Source organism: Notothenia rossii, assembly GCF_949606895.1.
Source record: "Notothenia rossii genome assembly, chromosome: 2".
Lineage (NCBI taxonomy): Eukaryota > Metazoa > Chordata > Actinopteri > Perciformes > Nototheniidae > Notothenia > Notothenia rossii.
Genome location: NC_136904.1, coordinates 25,251,583 through 25,267,712, shown reverse-complemented (window position 1 = coordinate 25,267,712; position 16,130 = coordinate 25,251,583). Strand labels below are relative to the sequence as shown.

Sequence of the window (16,130 nt, the reverse complement as noted above, 5' to 3'; positions counted from 1 at the left end):
AATCAGCCTCTTTTTTTTCGGAGTATTTGCGTGTGGCTATTCCGATGGGATTTGAACGGAACACTGAGAAGGGGGAGGAGCTAGAAGGAGCGATTATTTATCCTTTGAGAAGTTCTTTGTCGATGAGCTGGGAAACTATGTTGGGTTCTTTAGCGGCTGAATGTAAGTATTTTGCTACGAAAGTCACTGTGGGAGATGAGAGGACCCCTACCCTGAAGCCTTGGGAGAGCCCTGACAGGAGATAGTCAACGAACGCGGAATCTGGGTGAGTAAAAAGCGCAGCTGCTAGCTGAGGGATGTTAATGGGAGTGGAGGGGTGATATTTCAGAATGTTTTTCCACCACAAGGTTTCTGGCGCAGAGCTACTGTGAGGCTGTGGCTGCGCCTGGGGCAAGCGGACTTCGGGTGTGCATCCCTGCAGAAACTGACAGCTTGGTCTATCGTTCCCAGCATACTGCATGTGGGAGGCTCTGGGCGCGGAGAAAGGCACTGAGGGGCAGAGGGGAGCGATGTGGCCCTGCGCTCCGCAGCTGTTGCATGAGATAGAAGATTGGCCGCCGGTGGCCATTGGGAGCAGCTCAATGTCCATCACTGACCAGTCCAGGCGGATATTGCTATGGGCTAGGTGGAGCGCTGCTTTGCTTGAAAAGCTTTTGTGGTACTGATAGAAGACGGATTTCCCGTATCTAATGTTAATGTCGCCAATAATGGCCATGTACGCATCTAATTCTACTCTTCTCTCAGGGTAGACGGAGCAAAGAACATCACGGAAGATGCCGAAAGTGACCATGAATTGCCCTACGCTGATTTCTCTGACGAGCCTGGGGTCTGCGGCCTTAAAGACGGCGGTGATATTTCCTCCTGTGGCGATGGCTTTATCGCACTCCGGGGAGGGCAGAATAAGGCTGAGCAGATTGACGTCCTTCCCTTCAAGAATTTTCGACCAAAGCCGTGAGGAGATGTTGGCGGCTTGGGAAATGAAAGACCTACCTGAAGGGGGGGCTGGAAGGGCCGAAGCCAGAGAGTAGGGGGTAGCTACTGCTGGAATGCATGGGACACCCTGACCCGGCAACCCCGGCGGGACTGAGGCAGAAAGCGCTGCTCGAAGTGCAGCGGAAGTTGAAGCTCCTGTGACGGAGTCTTCCAGGGCCTGGAGGCGAGCATCGATAGCTCTCATGGAGCTCGCTAGGGATTGCAGGGAGCTGGCCACGCTACTCTCCATGAGGGGCGGGTTAGAGACACTCCCGGCTTGGCGAGCCTGGGAAGGGGTGGATTTTGGAGGCGGCCGGGGTCCAGGAGGGCTCGACTTCCTGCCCTTTTTACCTCCGCGGCTGCGGCCGCGTCCTCGCCCTGATCTCTCCGGTGAGCTGACTGGAGCTGCTGCCCCGGACTGGGGAGCTATGCTGGAGAGCTGGTCCGAGAGCTCTCGGAGCTGAGAGAGAGTGAGGCCTGGGGCTGTGGGGATGCCCTGCTGCAGGAGCCGGGCAATGAGGAAGTCTGCCTCTGATGATAATCCGCTGAAGGGAGCCGAACCGGGATCGAAGATTTCCGGAGCAGATTCGTGATCCGAATTGTCCGAGTTGGACATCTTGAGCTATGTTGCTTACAGTTTTCTCACGAGAAGGAGTATGTAGAACTACCATTGCGTGTAGTCACCTGAAATGACAGCTGACAGGAGGGAAGAGCAGGCCTTTAAAGAGCCTGTGACACGAACCCAACAACTGTTGTGCAATGAAATAGTGGGCTACTAGTAATCTCGAACCGTCAGTTTAAAAAAGAAAAAGCGATACCGTTCCGATAAATATCAATAATTTCGAACATCGCGGGAAAATTCCTTCGACTCATTTTGAGGTTTTGGGGGAAGCCGGAAGTGACGTCAATGCGGGAACGCTTCACTGTGCGGCGAGAGAGCCAAACACGGACAAAGTGTGTTGTCATGCGTAGAAATGGTGAATTACTGAGTTTAGGCACGTTAATAACGTTTTAATGAAGTTGACTACAGTATATTCATATTTGTCATTGCTTTCATGTCAATTCGGCGAACATAAACATAAATGATCGTGGTGAAGATGATGATTAAATTAGGATTAAAAATCGGTAGTGAGAGCTGCTGAATTTCCTCCCGTCTGATCTGATATAAAAACAAATCGATTATTTTTGTAAACTCAAGTGGATGAAACTACATTTATTAGTGCTTTCATGTCAATTCGGCGAACATATGATACATTAAATGATCGTGAGGATGATGATTTAAAAATATTTTGTTTGAGCCGGTCTGCATTTCCTGATGAGAAAACAAACCTTAGCTTTTTGTAGTTGCAGTCAGTGGTGTAGTGGGCGTTGGACGCCGGGTTACGCCGGCCGTACCCCCACTTATTTGAAGCATGATTTCTTTTTTTAATAGTCTAATACATCTAAAATCATTGCCAGTGTTATCAGTTGCAAGTGTCTGTTTGTTGTAATAATGACGAAAACATAATAGGCAGATTTCACAGTAATTATAATAAAAACGTAGCTCAAGCATTTATGCAACTTGATTTGAAGCGTGTGTGTGTGAGGGGCAGAACTGTGTGTGTAGGGTGACCAGGTGTCCCGCACTGTGCGGGACTGCACACACAGCATTTTTATTATTTGTCCCGCGTCCCACACATTGAGACTATGTCCCGCATTTGAGTGATAGTCGCGCAGAAAGGCCGGATCGGTTCGCTGACAGCCGGCACCGCCCTTTATTATTATATTGTCTAAACGGCATCATGTAAGTTGCGCTGACAGGCGACACAGAGGTCCCCAAGCCCCCCCCCCCCGTTGACAGTTCACGAGCGCGTCCATAGTGTCTCCCGTCCACCCACCACCCCGTCCACCCAGTAAAAACATCCCCACCCCACTACACCACTGGTTGTAGTAGGCCTACACCAACATGGATTAAACGTGTTTTTTTTTACCACAATGTTGGGAAATTATTGGATAAAATGCACGGATTATTATTATTATTATTATTATTATTATTATTATTATTATTATTATTATTATTATTCCCACTCCGATCGGGACACTAGGTCCACCGTTTCCCCGCAGCGAGGCTCCCCCCGTTGACAGTTTACGTGGGCTGGGCTGGGTGCAGTGGCGGACTGGCCATCGGGACGAATCCCGATGGGCCGGTACCGAAGTGAGCCGGTCGGATAAGTCACTAGCACATCCCCCACTCCCCCCATTGACAATTTACTAGTGGTACCGAAGTGGGCCTGTCGAGAGTCCCGGGCTGATTTTTAGTCCCAGTCCACCACTGGCTACATGACCGTATGATCGCCAATATTGACGCACCTAATTCCTAAACTTCTAACAGATACAAAATAAACCGATCCTTCAGCCTCATATGAGCTCTCAGACACGTTCAAAATTAAACTTTCATCGCTGTCTGAGCTTGCTGCTGTGTGCCCCATCGTGCGTTTACATGCAGATGCTGGGATCCTGAACGGTGCAGCTGGAGCGCTGTGCCCGCATTGACGTCACCCATAATTTGGCGGGACTTGAAGAATCCCCGAGAAGATCCAGGAAATGGTCAACATTGAAGGGCAGATTAATGGTTATCAAAGTACAACTATCCAAAATCAGTTAAGTAACGGTTTTCAAGGGGACAATATTTACTCAAATTGATGGGTTTGGATGATGGGGGGAAATCGTGTCACAGGCTCTTTAAGGAATTTAACGTGTGCAGCAATTGGCTGCTGAGGGGTGACGCCCACATGTTTAATGAGGGGGGAGAGAGCAATAGAGTGACGTGTAAGTGACTCATTGTTAGGTCTTCCTTGAACTTGCGCTAAAGCTTTCATGTGTATATTACACAAAGCACTTTATATGTCTGGAACAATTAAAAATGGCATGTTTTGAATATGACATTGCTGTGAAAGACAAATGAAATATGGGTTCCAGCTATCGGGCTACAGCTGGCTTCTGATAAATCCTAGGGACTGTAGGTAACTATGTGTCAGTGAAAAGGTCTCAAGAAGCCAAGAAGTTGCCTGCCTTTTTTTCCCTAGCTTTTATGTAGTCCTCTGCAGATGGATGGCTTGATTGTACAGTTGCCTAATTACGCAATACTGTAGCTGCCTCAACACCTTTCTTCAAACTGGAGAATTGATTGGGATCTGGTAATGATTAGGCTTTAATGTCTGTAGGAAATCAGCAGTCATCTTTAAAAATCTCTTTACTTTTTAGGGGTGACCTAATAGTCTGAATTGGGTCCAGAACCGTCAGCCAGAGAGGAGGAGGCTTCTTCTGATGATTCTGATTCTGATTCTGATTCTTCTTCTTCTACATTTACACATTTATGATCCAGGACTATGACATTTATTTAGGCATGTGTCGTTGACGTGGAGCAGAAAGGACAGAAATCAGTGATGTTTCACATGCTCTAATCTTCCACTTTGAACACACTTAAATTGTCTGTTAGTGTGATGATGTAACCTGTATCAAGTTTTTTTGCACTTGATCATGGCTGAGAATTGTGTGTTGAACAAAGATACTGCAAGTACAACATGTGCACACAATACATTATACAGCAGCATGGACACAGTGTAAATGTGTTCTGTCTGGATGTGTTGTGTGAAAAAAAATCTCAGCTCTTGAATTGAAGGTAAGTGACATGAAAAACAGTCATTGCTAATGGCAATATGTCACAGTTCGTTCACAATAATGTCTGCTGCACATCCAGGCTGATCTCTAGTTAAAAAGTTAAAACATTGACTAAACTGTTTGTTAATATGTTCTTATCAGACAGAAATGTAAAGATTTCTAGGCACCAGAATCAAAAGCAATCACTTGTTTGCTGACTCGCCTTTGGGTTCCTTTTTAAATTCAGCCTCTAAAATATAAAAAATGAACCCTAATCCTACCAACTGGTGTAAAAATACAGTAGACACCAGAGCTATACTTTCCCATATATCTCACAGATGCTTTGTTCTGTCATTACAAATCAATATGATTCTAAATACTTCGGTTTTCTGTTTAATAATTGCTTTTTTTTTAAAGTATGTATTGTGGTCCTAGATATCAGTTCAAATGTACTGCCTATGCAGTTTAAATAGATACACAATAAACAGATGAAATGTTTTCCAAAAGTCTTCAGTTGAAGTAAGTCATTTTGAAGGAGACAGACATCGATTTCTTCATGTGCTCTGTCTATTTTCATTTTATACAATAAGCAAATGATCTCTGACTTCCCTTAAAAGTTGTACAATTAAAAAATGATAGTTGGTTCTGACAGTAGTTTATTTATTCAGTCTGTAGTCCTTGTATTTGTTGGAGATGAGGTTGAGGCTGAGTTTAAATAAAGCAGAAGCCAATATTTTTAGGATATATCCTGTGGCGCCCCAATGTGGAGCTTTTAGAAAATACACTGTAGGCCTAGTTCACTTCAAAGCACAGTCACAGATAGATCTCTTCCATTTGTTTCTTGCTCTCACTGAACGCCACTTCCTGTAACAACGGAACCTGAATCTTCAGAGCTAATGTTAACCAGCTTATGTAAACATGTGTCAAAGCATTACATATTGGAGCATATAAGAATGAGTGTGTCCATGACTTTCCACTGTCATGTTTTCCCTGACTGGGTTTAGGTGCATCTCCTGCCATAATAACCATTACTTCAGGAATGACTGTGCAGCTATTGTATTTCTGAATTTCAGACTATTTGTTCTCTGACTCAAAAAAAGACCACCATATTTTAGAAGAAGCACTTTCACTTGATGCACTGTTTGTGTTTGTTTCTTTAAATGATGGCTTGGCTCTATGAAACCTAATGTACTTATATGATTCTGTTTTCTTCAAGGTTAACTCCTCTCAGGTAATGGTAATGGAGCACGTAAGCTTTATACACTATTACCAGTTACGACATGCTTCTTTAGCTGACTAAAGCATGTACTGTATATGCACAGGACACAACCCATCCTTTCACATGTTTCAATTTGGGAGGATTAAACCTTAAAAAAAGGTATCCTGTGCCATAAGTGTATCATACGATCCTGGCAACACAAAGCACAATGATGATAACAGATAACCAAACACACATACAGTAAATGCCTAAAGTGCAAATATAACAAGAGTAAACATGTCATCCCCTCATGAATGCAGCCAGTGAAAGCTTTAAAATAAATTAAAATAATCTCTCAATGGATATTTTGATGTGCTGTCATTAGTCATATTTGACAGCGATTTATTGGACATTTAAATGTTTGTATTGCACTGGTGTTTGTGTGTATTTGAGGCATTTTTTAAGTGTTGCAATTACCTAGTTTTTCCACCAGAGGACAATAAAAGGTTTATTTTTTAATAAAAAAAGATGTCAGCTCAGAACATATCCTGGTAGTGAATAAAACCGGTGTTTGTGAAGCAAATTATTTTCGTTGTTTAGTTTGCTTGAAAAACTGCAAACACATGAAAATGATGATGGAAAGTATCAAAATGCTTTTTCTCTTGTGGGTTTATCACAAGGTGAGTTCCATTTTTTATTTCCTGCTTTCTAAACACATGTGCTCTTCAGTACAGGTTAGCTCAGAGTTTTAGTGAGGCTTGCTAATGTAAACAAAGACGAGATTACGTCCAAAACAGGTCAGGCATTGTTTCTGATAGCAACTTTCTGTGGCTCCGCCGCCGATTTGACGTCATATCGGCAGAAAATCTGTATCCGCTCGATGTACCCCCATTTTTAAAAGATTTGGGTACGGAGGAAAAGAGAAAAGGTTTTATTTTCTGACACTGCGTGAGTTCCCCGACACACTGGGGACACATATTTATGTATAAAAGACATCAAAAAGTGCATTTTGCGTGATAGGTCCTCTTTAAATTATTTTACATTATCCCTGTTGAACTGACTTATAAATGATCAGTTCATTAAAATATAGAAAAGAAACGTGTTAGCACTCTCCTCTGAAGTGAACATTGTGTAAATCCGGACAAAGGACCTATTATGCAAAATCTACTTTTCCATGTCTTTTATACATAAACATGTGTCTCCTCTGTGTAAAGAGATTCTGAAAGTTTCAGGAAAAAAGATTCGCTCACTTTTAGTCCTGATCCATTTATATAAAAACCTGTCTGAAAATGAGCTGATCAGATTTTTGCCACTTTATGATGTCATAACGATATTTTGGCTTACGTAACCATTAGCCAATAAACAACCAAGGTAACCCCCCCACCTTATCAGCTGAATCTCCTCCTAGAGCAAATATATCTCAGAGGGGCGTGGGGAGTGGCACCTTATTTTCATGTAAAGTAACAGACAGAGAATCAGCACTTTTGAAACAGAGGGGTTTATGGGATGCTACAATGCATGATCTGTTTGGTATTTCGAGCCAAACAGTATAGTAGGGACCTAATAGCTTGTTTATGTCTTTATTTTATATTTTGATAAGAAATGTGTGCTACGACAAACTGCTATCCGACATTCTTGTATCGTATTGTATTTTTCTTGGTTTATACTGTATTATATTCATATACAATAATATTGGGTTTCTTGGTATTATTTAATTTGTTTACTGTGAAAAAAATACACTAAACTACACAAAAACAGGAATCTAATAAAGTAAAACTACCAATACTACTGCCCCATAATAGATTTAAGAAAATATGTCTCTCACAATCTCAATTAGATTCAAGCATAATGAGTTCTAGGGTTAAATGTGGGGATTAAATACTGTATATCATAAAAGTGTTCATATTTTTGTGTCTCTTCCCTTGTATTGCTATAGTAGTTTAGGAAATAAAGATAAATTATGTGACAGTTGCTGAGGCTGCCATGCAGGTGAACACGAATACTGTCATGAAATGGGTCTTCAAACATGGAAGTGCTATACAGCAGTAAAATACAGACAATAGAGAGAAAAAAACAAGTCGATTAGTTGATTAGTCAGAGAGACAATTGATCATACACTGTGTACACATTGTAGCATTGAGATATTTTTTAAGCAAAAACCTTAAAAAGTCTTAAATCAGCTTCTATGTTTTGGGGATTTGCTGCTTTTCTTGATGTTATGTTAGTAAACCAAATGCTTTTGGATTGTGGAGAGTTGGTTGGAAAAAAACAAATTTGAAAGCAAAACAAACAGACACAATTAATAAACAAACATTGATAAAATGGACACTAAACCTAAAATGAGTGTAAAACATCTTCATCTTACATTAACTCATAACTTTAGCATTCATATAAATTGCATAATATTGATACAATTTACTTTGAAACATTCAATCTCCTTTGTTCCAAACACTTCACCACACCTATAATTTTGTATCTTTTTATAATTATTTATTTAGTAAATGTATTTTTAAATTATAATTCTAAGCAATTACCAGTATTTTCTCTGCCTTTTTTAAAATGATTGTGCTACCAGATATCAAGTCAAATTTCTATTTGGAAAAAATCACTATCATTACACAGTTAATTTATAAAAGTGTCTGTATTTTTCACTTTTTCTTTTTTTAAATAATGTGTCAATAAAGGTTTAATTTTGGCACAGTTGGCATTCCATAGATTTCACCGCCGCGATTTTTAAAGCGACCCCCGCTGTAAATTACACTAATGTTCCAGTGATATGACCGTAAAAAACACACCAAAAGCATCTTTCGCCCGCTATGCTTGTGCAATCCTTAGAAAATGTTCATACAGTTCAGCTTACCTTCAGCCAGCTCCGTGTTCGTCTGTGTGAGCCCTTTTCCTGCTTTCAAAGTTCCCACGGAAAGCGGAAGACCACCCAGCGGCGCAGAGCACGACGCCGATTAGCTGCGCGGAGCTCATTTGCATTAACGTCAGTAAAGGCTGTAGGTCAATCCTTGCGGGTGCTTTTATTGGATGTGCCGCTGTCAAGCAGTGCTGAAGAATTGGAAGGGCAAACGCCAGAAAAGGCAGAGAAAAGACTAACACAAAATCAGCATTATGTAGCTCGGTCCTGCCTTATCTTCGCTCTGTTTCACCGTGAATCATCCTGCCGTGCCAGATTTCAGATCCGAAACTTGTGGACACGGATCGGTCTTGTTTTTTGTTTTTTTTTGGTCTGTTTTTTTTGTTGTTGAAGATTCTGTGTCTATCAAGCGGTTGCATTCTCCAGAGGTGGTACGTGGTATCTGACAACCTCTACATCCTTTTATTCCTACAAGAATGAGAGAAAACCGTGGAGCCCGGTGACAGTAGCCAGCTGCACCCGGGTTTGGATCTCCTAAATCAGGCGGATCATCCTCAACCGGGCAGCGGATGCCTGAATGGATATTTGCGAGCCATCCAGCAAGATTTCCCCGTTTCCTAAATTGGTGAATGTGTGCTGATGGAAGGAGTGTTCTGTCGGACTACATTATGGCTTTATGTTTTACGGAGGGTGTTTGACATCGGACCGACTGGCTAGAATAACACCCTGCAGTGTGAATATTTCAGCCTGTTGATGATGAACCGCGCAGGACTGGGGCAAAGTGTCGTGAGAACCAGTTTATGGCCCGTGTCTTGAGCTGAAGTGGACATCCAGATTGTTTGAGAGAGACACAAATAGAGGAAAAAGCGTCATTTTTGATGGCTCCGGGGTGTGGGAGGACGACTACACATGAAACATTGGACACCCATAATGGATAAAACTATTGCATGAAGCTGGCGTGGGGACTGCATGGTGTGTTTTTCAGGCCTAGCCTACTTGATAACAGTGAAGTTAGGGGGAAATGAGAAAATGGTGATGTGGTACGAAGAAGGCGAGAATAGGAGCCCGAGTGAGGGATCCAAATCGTCCATGGGGATCTGAGGAGCCCAGCTGAAGAATAACGGAATCCAAGTTTTCGAGGACAGCTGCTTTGATTAAAGACCTCCAATTAACTTCATGTGAAAAAGAGAGGGAGGAAATCAGCTTCCTGGTCGGGGGGTGGGGGATAGAGAGATTTTATTCATGCCTTGTGTTGGAGCAATTGGAGAACCGACTTTGCTGTGGCCTAGATGATACATATATATATATATATACATATATATATATATATATATATGTATTTATATATATTTAACAAAAAGACAGACCTTAGAAGGAAAAGTGGACCTTAAAAAAAGGGCGAATGACACTCTGGTAGCCTCAAAATAAAGCACTTGCTCAAAGAGAAAAAGGCTGAAGTGGGTTGAAGCATGGGCTGTGCTTCAAGTATTCATATCTCTGATAGGGTGGTCTACCAAAGTGGAAAAGAGTCCGAGGATTCCCACTCACCCCAGCAGACTAATACCACTCAGCAAGGAAATCCTGCCTCGGCACTACCCCTAAAACCCCCGAGCTGCAAGGTGAGGGCACCTACATTCATTACATTCACAGAGACACTGGTACAAAATGTGTGTGTGTGTTCATGCAGATTACAGTTGGTCTCCAAGAGGCCTCTTTTCCATTATACAAAATATGTACTCAATTCACATAATAACAATATTAAGGACGTCAAACAACTGTATTTCCAAAACTTCTATCATCTTGAATGGCCATATTATAGTGAAAAAAACAGCAGATATACCTTGAGACAAAAAGGGACAGCAAGCCTGCGTTACCATTCATTCAAATGCTTTTGAAACTATAATGTATTGTTTTTTATTTAGGGCAAAAGGCCTCTATACACACTCAGTTAAAGGTCACGGGGTCACAGGCCTCCATGCTTACCTTAGGTTCTGTTCTCTCTGTAGTTTTTGTGTAAGAGTTTTGATAAAGCTAACATTTGCTTCAGTTTCAATCACTTCTGATGTAAACGATCTTAATGCTGGATTTATGCACTTCATAGAAGCAAAATCTAAGCATAAAGCTGACTCTCTAGTCAGTCATGTTTCTCGTGAGCTTTAGCTTCTGCTTCACCTGTAGCTTTTCTCTTATAGAGGCCTAAAATAAAACAAGTAATTTACAGAAATGTGTTAATGAAAGTATTTGTAAAATGGACAAGGTATCTGAATAGAATGTATTGAAAAGGATTGAGTGACATAATAGCAAAAAGTTAACCCTCAGTGTGTTACATCATCACAAAAATGACAGTGCCATTTGTGTATTCAACCACAAATAATTACTCTAACAGAGTATTACCCAATGTTCTGCGTCTGCCTGAATGCAGGGACTAAAAGCGTGTCTCTAATCAAGATGATGGTGATTTTGTGAATATTTGGCATTTATGAATTGTAGAACAGTTCAAATAAGCACAACACTACTGCAATTATTCAGATACGTGTTTCGAAAAGAAAGGAGGTTGTTTTGCAGCAAACTAAGAACTTATGATTTTGGTTTCCTTGTCCAATATGTAAAACACAGTAACTAGAACAGCTTTTCCTATCTCTAAATGAAGAATAATGATGTAGAAGCCTTGAGCAGTGGCGCATTGGTAATATAATCAAAGACAGATCGGACTGAAATGTTTGCGTGTACATCTCAGCAGGCCCTTGCAAACACCAAACGTCCATACACAAAGTGTGTGATCTTGTGAACCCCATGAGTTGCCGCATGAGTGCATCTGTGTGTTGGTTGTTTTCATGAGTATGTGTGCGTTTGTCTGACAGACCGCAGGCTATTTGAGGGCCTCTGTCAAACCGAATTTTGTGGCCAAATGTCACTGCAGGACGCAGTGAGAAGTCAGTGTGACAGATGCGCCCATGTCAAGACGCCCACTGTGCCTTTTGATTGAATTAGTCCCCTGATTGAGTTAGACTAATGGTATACAAATCTCCTTCGGCTGGAAATGGTTAATCCCTGTTCTGTAAGGTGTCATGCCTAATATCCTCTTTGGTTGCCCCTATCTTTTTTTTATCATAATGTATAGATATGTTAGTTATAGTAGCTTTCATCAAAATTATGCGCACACCTGCTTGCTGTGATGCGTTCATGGCTCACTGATAAATGGCTGCTTCTGCTCGTTGTTGCTTTTTTGATTTCTTCTTACTTTAAGAGATCACTAATGCCATTCATTGTTTTGGAGTTGTGTGAATGAACAACATAGATTTTACAAGACGCTCTGCAACACATTCTCATAAAAAGGACTATCGTGTTGTATTTAGTTTAACATATATTTGTATATATATTTGACTGACAGAAACTGTTCTGATTAGATTTTTAAAGTATTTTTTAAAGTAATATTGCCATAAGGTCTCTGGTCTAAGCGTCCCCGATGTGAGGATTTGCTGCTTCTTTTTTTGAATTTGCTATTGTAAACTGAATTTCTTTGGGTCGAGGGCAGTTTGTCAGAAGTCACATAGGGCTTTAAAAGAAATTGTAATTTGCTCTATTTTTAGACACGACACCCAGGCAACCTTCATCAGAATAATCAATAATGAAAATAATCATTAGTTGCAGCCTTAGTAAGAGTGTTAAATCCACATCATCTTAAATAATTTGTATCTAATTATTACTAAATGTTTGTGCTGTTTTTAGTCTCTGTGTGCATGTTTTTGTAATGGCTTGTGTAAGGCAGTGCACACATTTATCCCTTTAAAGGATGATACTAATCATCCACATCTGCACACAGCTAGCAGTAGCAACAACAAAGTGCAGAAGTTTATTTTACTACAAAACCGAATCAAGCAAATGTAAAAACTGCGCTGTCATCATGCTTACATTTTTACATGAGATGGAGAGACAGCGAGGCGTCTGCAGTGTGAGAACGATTCAAAATAAGTTTGGTAGTGTGATGTGAGTCTTTGTCAAGGGTACGTTACCATCTGGGCTGCTCTGGCGATGATAAGGCTCAAGTACAAGGTCCTGTGATAGTGGGCATTTTTGTGTGTTTGTATGGCCAAACAGACAGAAAAATAACACAACACCATTTATCTGGCCTTGACTTTTCCCGTCCGATTGCCCCCACTCAAGGAAATCAAGTATCCCCCCCTAAACAGCTAATGTAGAATCAGTTTTACGGTTACCTCTTACTATAAATGGAAAAGGACAATAAAAGGTGCTATGCTTATAAGTATCCGGAGAGTAATACCATCTTGCTTGCTGCCTGATTCCAGCCTCTGCATGTATTAACATAAGTGGCGGAATCACTCAGCCATACATCAGACTTCCCCCATTAAACCCTCCCATCCCCAGAAGTGACAAGGCACACAAGGTTGCTTTCTATAAGTCAAGCCTCAGTTGGGGAAACACACAACTGTTGCTAACTCGCCGTGCAGAACTTAGAAAAAGTCTCTGAATCCTGTTACACGTCAAGAGTCTAGTAAAGCTATGATATAGCACTGACCTGCAGACTCTCTCCATTTGTTAGGTGTGTGTGTGTGTGTGTGTGTGTGTGTGTGTGTGTGTGTGTGTGTGTGTGTGTGTGTGTGTGTGTGTGTGTGTGTGTGTGTGTGTGTGTGTGTGTGTGTGTGTGTGTGTGTGTGTGTGTGTGTGTGTGTGTGTGTGTGTGTGTGTGTGTGTGTGTGTGTGTGTGTGTGTGTGTGTGTGTGTGTGTGTGTGTGTGTGTGTGTGTGGTCTAAGTTGAGAGTCATCTGGTAATTTATTCCAGAGGAGGGCAAAGGCTCAGCATAGTGATGAATTAATCCACTGTGCTTTTTTCTGCTGGCTGAGAGGAGTGAGACTGATATTGGCTCTTTTTTCTTTCTATCACTATTTCACTTTCTTTAATTTGTGCATCAAACTTTCAAAGCTCTTCCCCCTGTCTGTCGCTCCTGCACTACAACACATTTGCTCTTAAATATTACTCTCTGAATGTCCAATAAATTATTACATTTATCTACATCTAACTGTTTATATCCGCACAATGACAGATATGATCTAATTCACAATAGCAGCAGTCTCTCTGTTCACTCATATAAATGCTGTCGTTCAGATGACTTCAATGGCCCTGCTGTTGTCTTTGTACAGCTGCTGATTGGATCAAGTGATGGACTGTGCTTATCTATGTCTATCAAGGATGTCATGTGTGTACAATGGTCTTTTATTGCTCAGAGCATGGCACAAACGCCTGGCACACTACCATAGTTAACATTATGATTCTTACTGGAGCAAGTGTTGGTAAGGCTAAAATGGCACATGTACTGTATGTTTAAAAGAACAGTTTTACAGTTTGTGTGTTTGCTGTTTGAGAGCAAGATCGATACCCTTCTCTGTATGTAGAGTAAATGTGAAGCATGAGGCAGCAGCCAGCTAGCTTAGTTTAGCATAACAACCTGGAAACGGGAAAATAGCTAGTCCAGCTCTTTCCAAAAGGGGACAAAATATGCTTTCCAGCAACTCCAAAGCTCACTTATGAACAAGTTAGGCCTATGTTTTCTTGAATTCCTACAAAAAAGTAGTCCCTGTAGAATATTACATTTGCATTTTTGAACTTCTGTTTTTCTGCACAAACAAGTCATACACATTATTTAGTGAGCTTAAAGGTGGGGTAGGTAAGTTTGAGAAACCGTCTCGAGTGCGCTAGAATTTGAAAATACACAACCGGAAAAAATCTGCCACTTCCTTACAGAGCCCGTCCTCCAACACACACGAATGTGCACATGACCAATGAGGGCACGAGATAAGTTTGTGCACAGATGGAAGGCTGACAGGCAGGTAGGCCATCCAGTTATTTTAGCCGGGTCGGCTCAAATGATTGGATGTGCTTTTTACAGTACTACAGCTTCCATTTTTGTCAAAGCACTTAAGATATTCATTGCTATCGGGATATTAAGAGCATTCCATGCAATATAACAAAAAGTGTATCTCGAGCCGGTTTCTCAAACTTACCTACCCCACCTTTAAGAGGTGCTAATAAGTGGATTTTCTTTCCCTTTCACAGGCTAGCTATTTCCAGTCTTTGTGCTAAGTTAACTGGCTGCTGACAGGGGTTCATATTTACCAACATTAGAGTGGTTTCTATCTTTTCTTATCGAAAGGGAAAAGTCATATTTCTTAAAAAGTCACTGACATCAACATACAATACAGCTTTTAAATATGATGATGAGCATTATATTTTATTTAGAGAACATGTCAGCTGCAGTGTGACCCGGTGTTTCCCTTTCTGCCTCGAGTGTGTGCAGGGGTACAAGGGGGAGATTTATTTTTGCCGTGTCATTTATCTCCTCTGGTCCATGAGCAGACGGAGTTGAGAGGAAGCATAATGAGGCCCATGCAGCACCCACAGCTCTGAGCTTATCACCCTTCGATGTTTGTACAAAGCAGGAGGTGTCAAAGGGTTCAGGGGTGAAACATGACGTTAGTACAGTATTTATACAGTATTTATTTCCTAGAACCCATCTATTCCTGAGCATTAAGCAGCTCCAGCACTTGATGTAATGACACCAAGGTCTCCCCCTGCTGACAGCGTTAACGTTGATCCTCTGTAGAAATCTAATTAGGATAATATAATAAATCCCTTTGTCACCTCTCTGAGAGCTCGCTCTCTCATGAGTTGTCAGTTGGGTGCATGTACTTATGAAACAGAACCTCCTATTGTTTTAGAAATAGTCTTAACAAATAAGGCCACATTCAAAGCTTGTTCTGCTCCCCCTCCAGGTTAAGAATTTTGTATCATAAGGTCAGCATGTGATAGTTTCATAAGATTATGGAAACGGTATTCTTTCAAAGCAAGGCACTACAAGTGTTTACTTTGTATCAGCGCTCTCTGCTCTCTTTCAGAAGCTCACAGGAATGTATATGTGAGTGATCCAGGTCCACTGGTGGTCTTTAAAGCTCCTTCTGGACTCTATCTTCCCAAATTTCTGGCTTTTCTAAGCTCTGTGCATCTGCAGGGCTGCGGTGTCATGCTACCGATATGCATTTCAAATGTGTGAGTTGAGAGTTAGCAGAGGGGATTTATTCATTTTTTTTCTAAACTTTTGAAATACCTTTTTAGTGATGCAGTGCGCATTAAAAAAAATCAGAGCGTGATTATTGAATTGAAGAAATTGAATTTCCTGTAATAAAGTTTGCTTTGTTTTACAATCTCCAAAAGTAGACTAAACCATCAGCCAACAGTCAAAAGGACATTTTATAAATATTTTGGACATTTTGCAAACACACGAGCACCTCTCAAGCTCAATGATCAACTTTTTTTTTGTATCTATCCAAAACCAGTGTAAAGCAGTCGAGATGTGGTTCCACGGGGAGTGTATTGACTATTGCTGGAGCAGACCACTGTGACTTCCAGCGGTCTTAAGGGTTATAATACCACAGCTTGTTGTT

At 41.3% G+C, this 16,130-nt stretch overlaps 1 protein-coding gene across 1 annotated transcript in view; it reads left to right on the top strand.

The window, feature by feature from the left end:
- The first annotated feature begins 8,709 nt into the window (after window positions 1-8,709).
- Window positions 8,710-16,130, top strand: part of pde8a (phosphodiesterase 8A) — a 48,787-nt gene continuing 41,366 nt past the window's right edge. Inside the window, 1 exon segment of the mRNA XM_079662384.1 lies at window positions 8,710-10,291. Coding sequence (XP_079518510.1) covers window positions 10,142-10,291 — 150 coding nt within the window. The 5' untranslated portion in view covers window positions 8,710-10,141.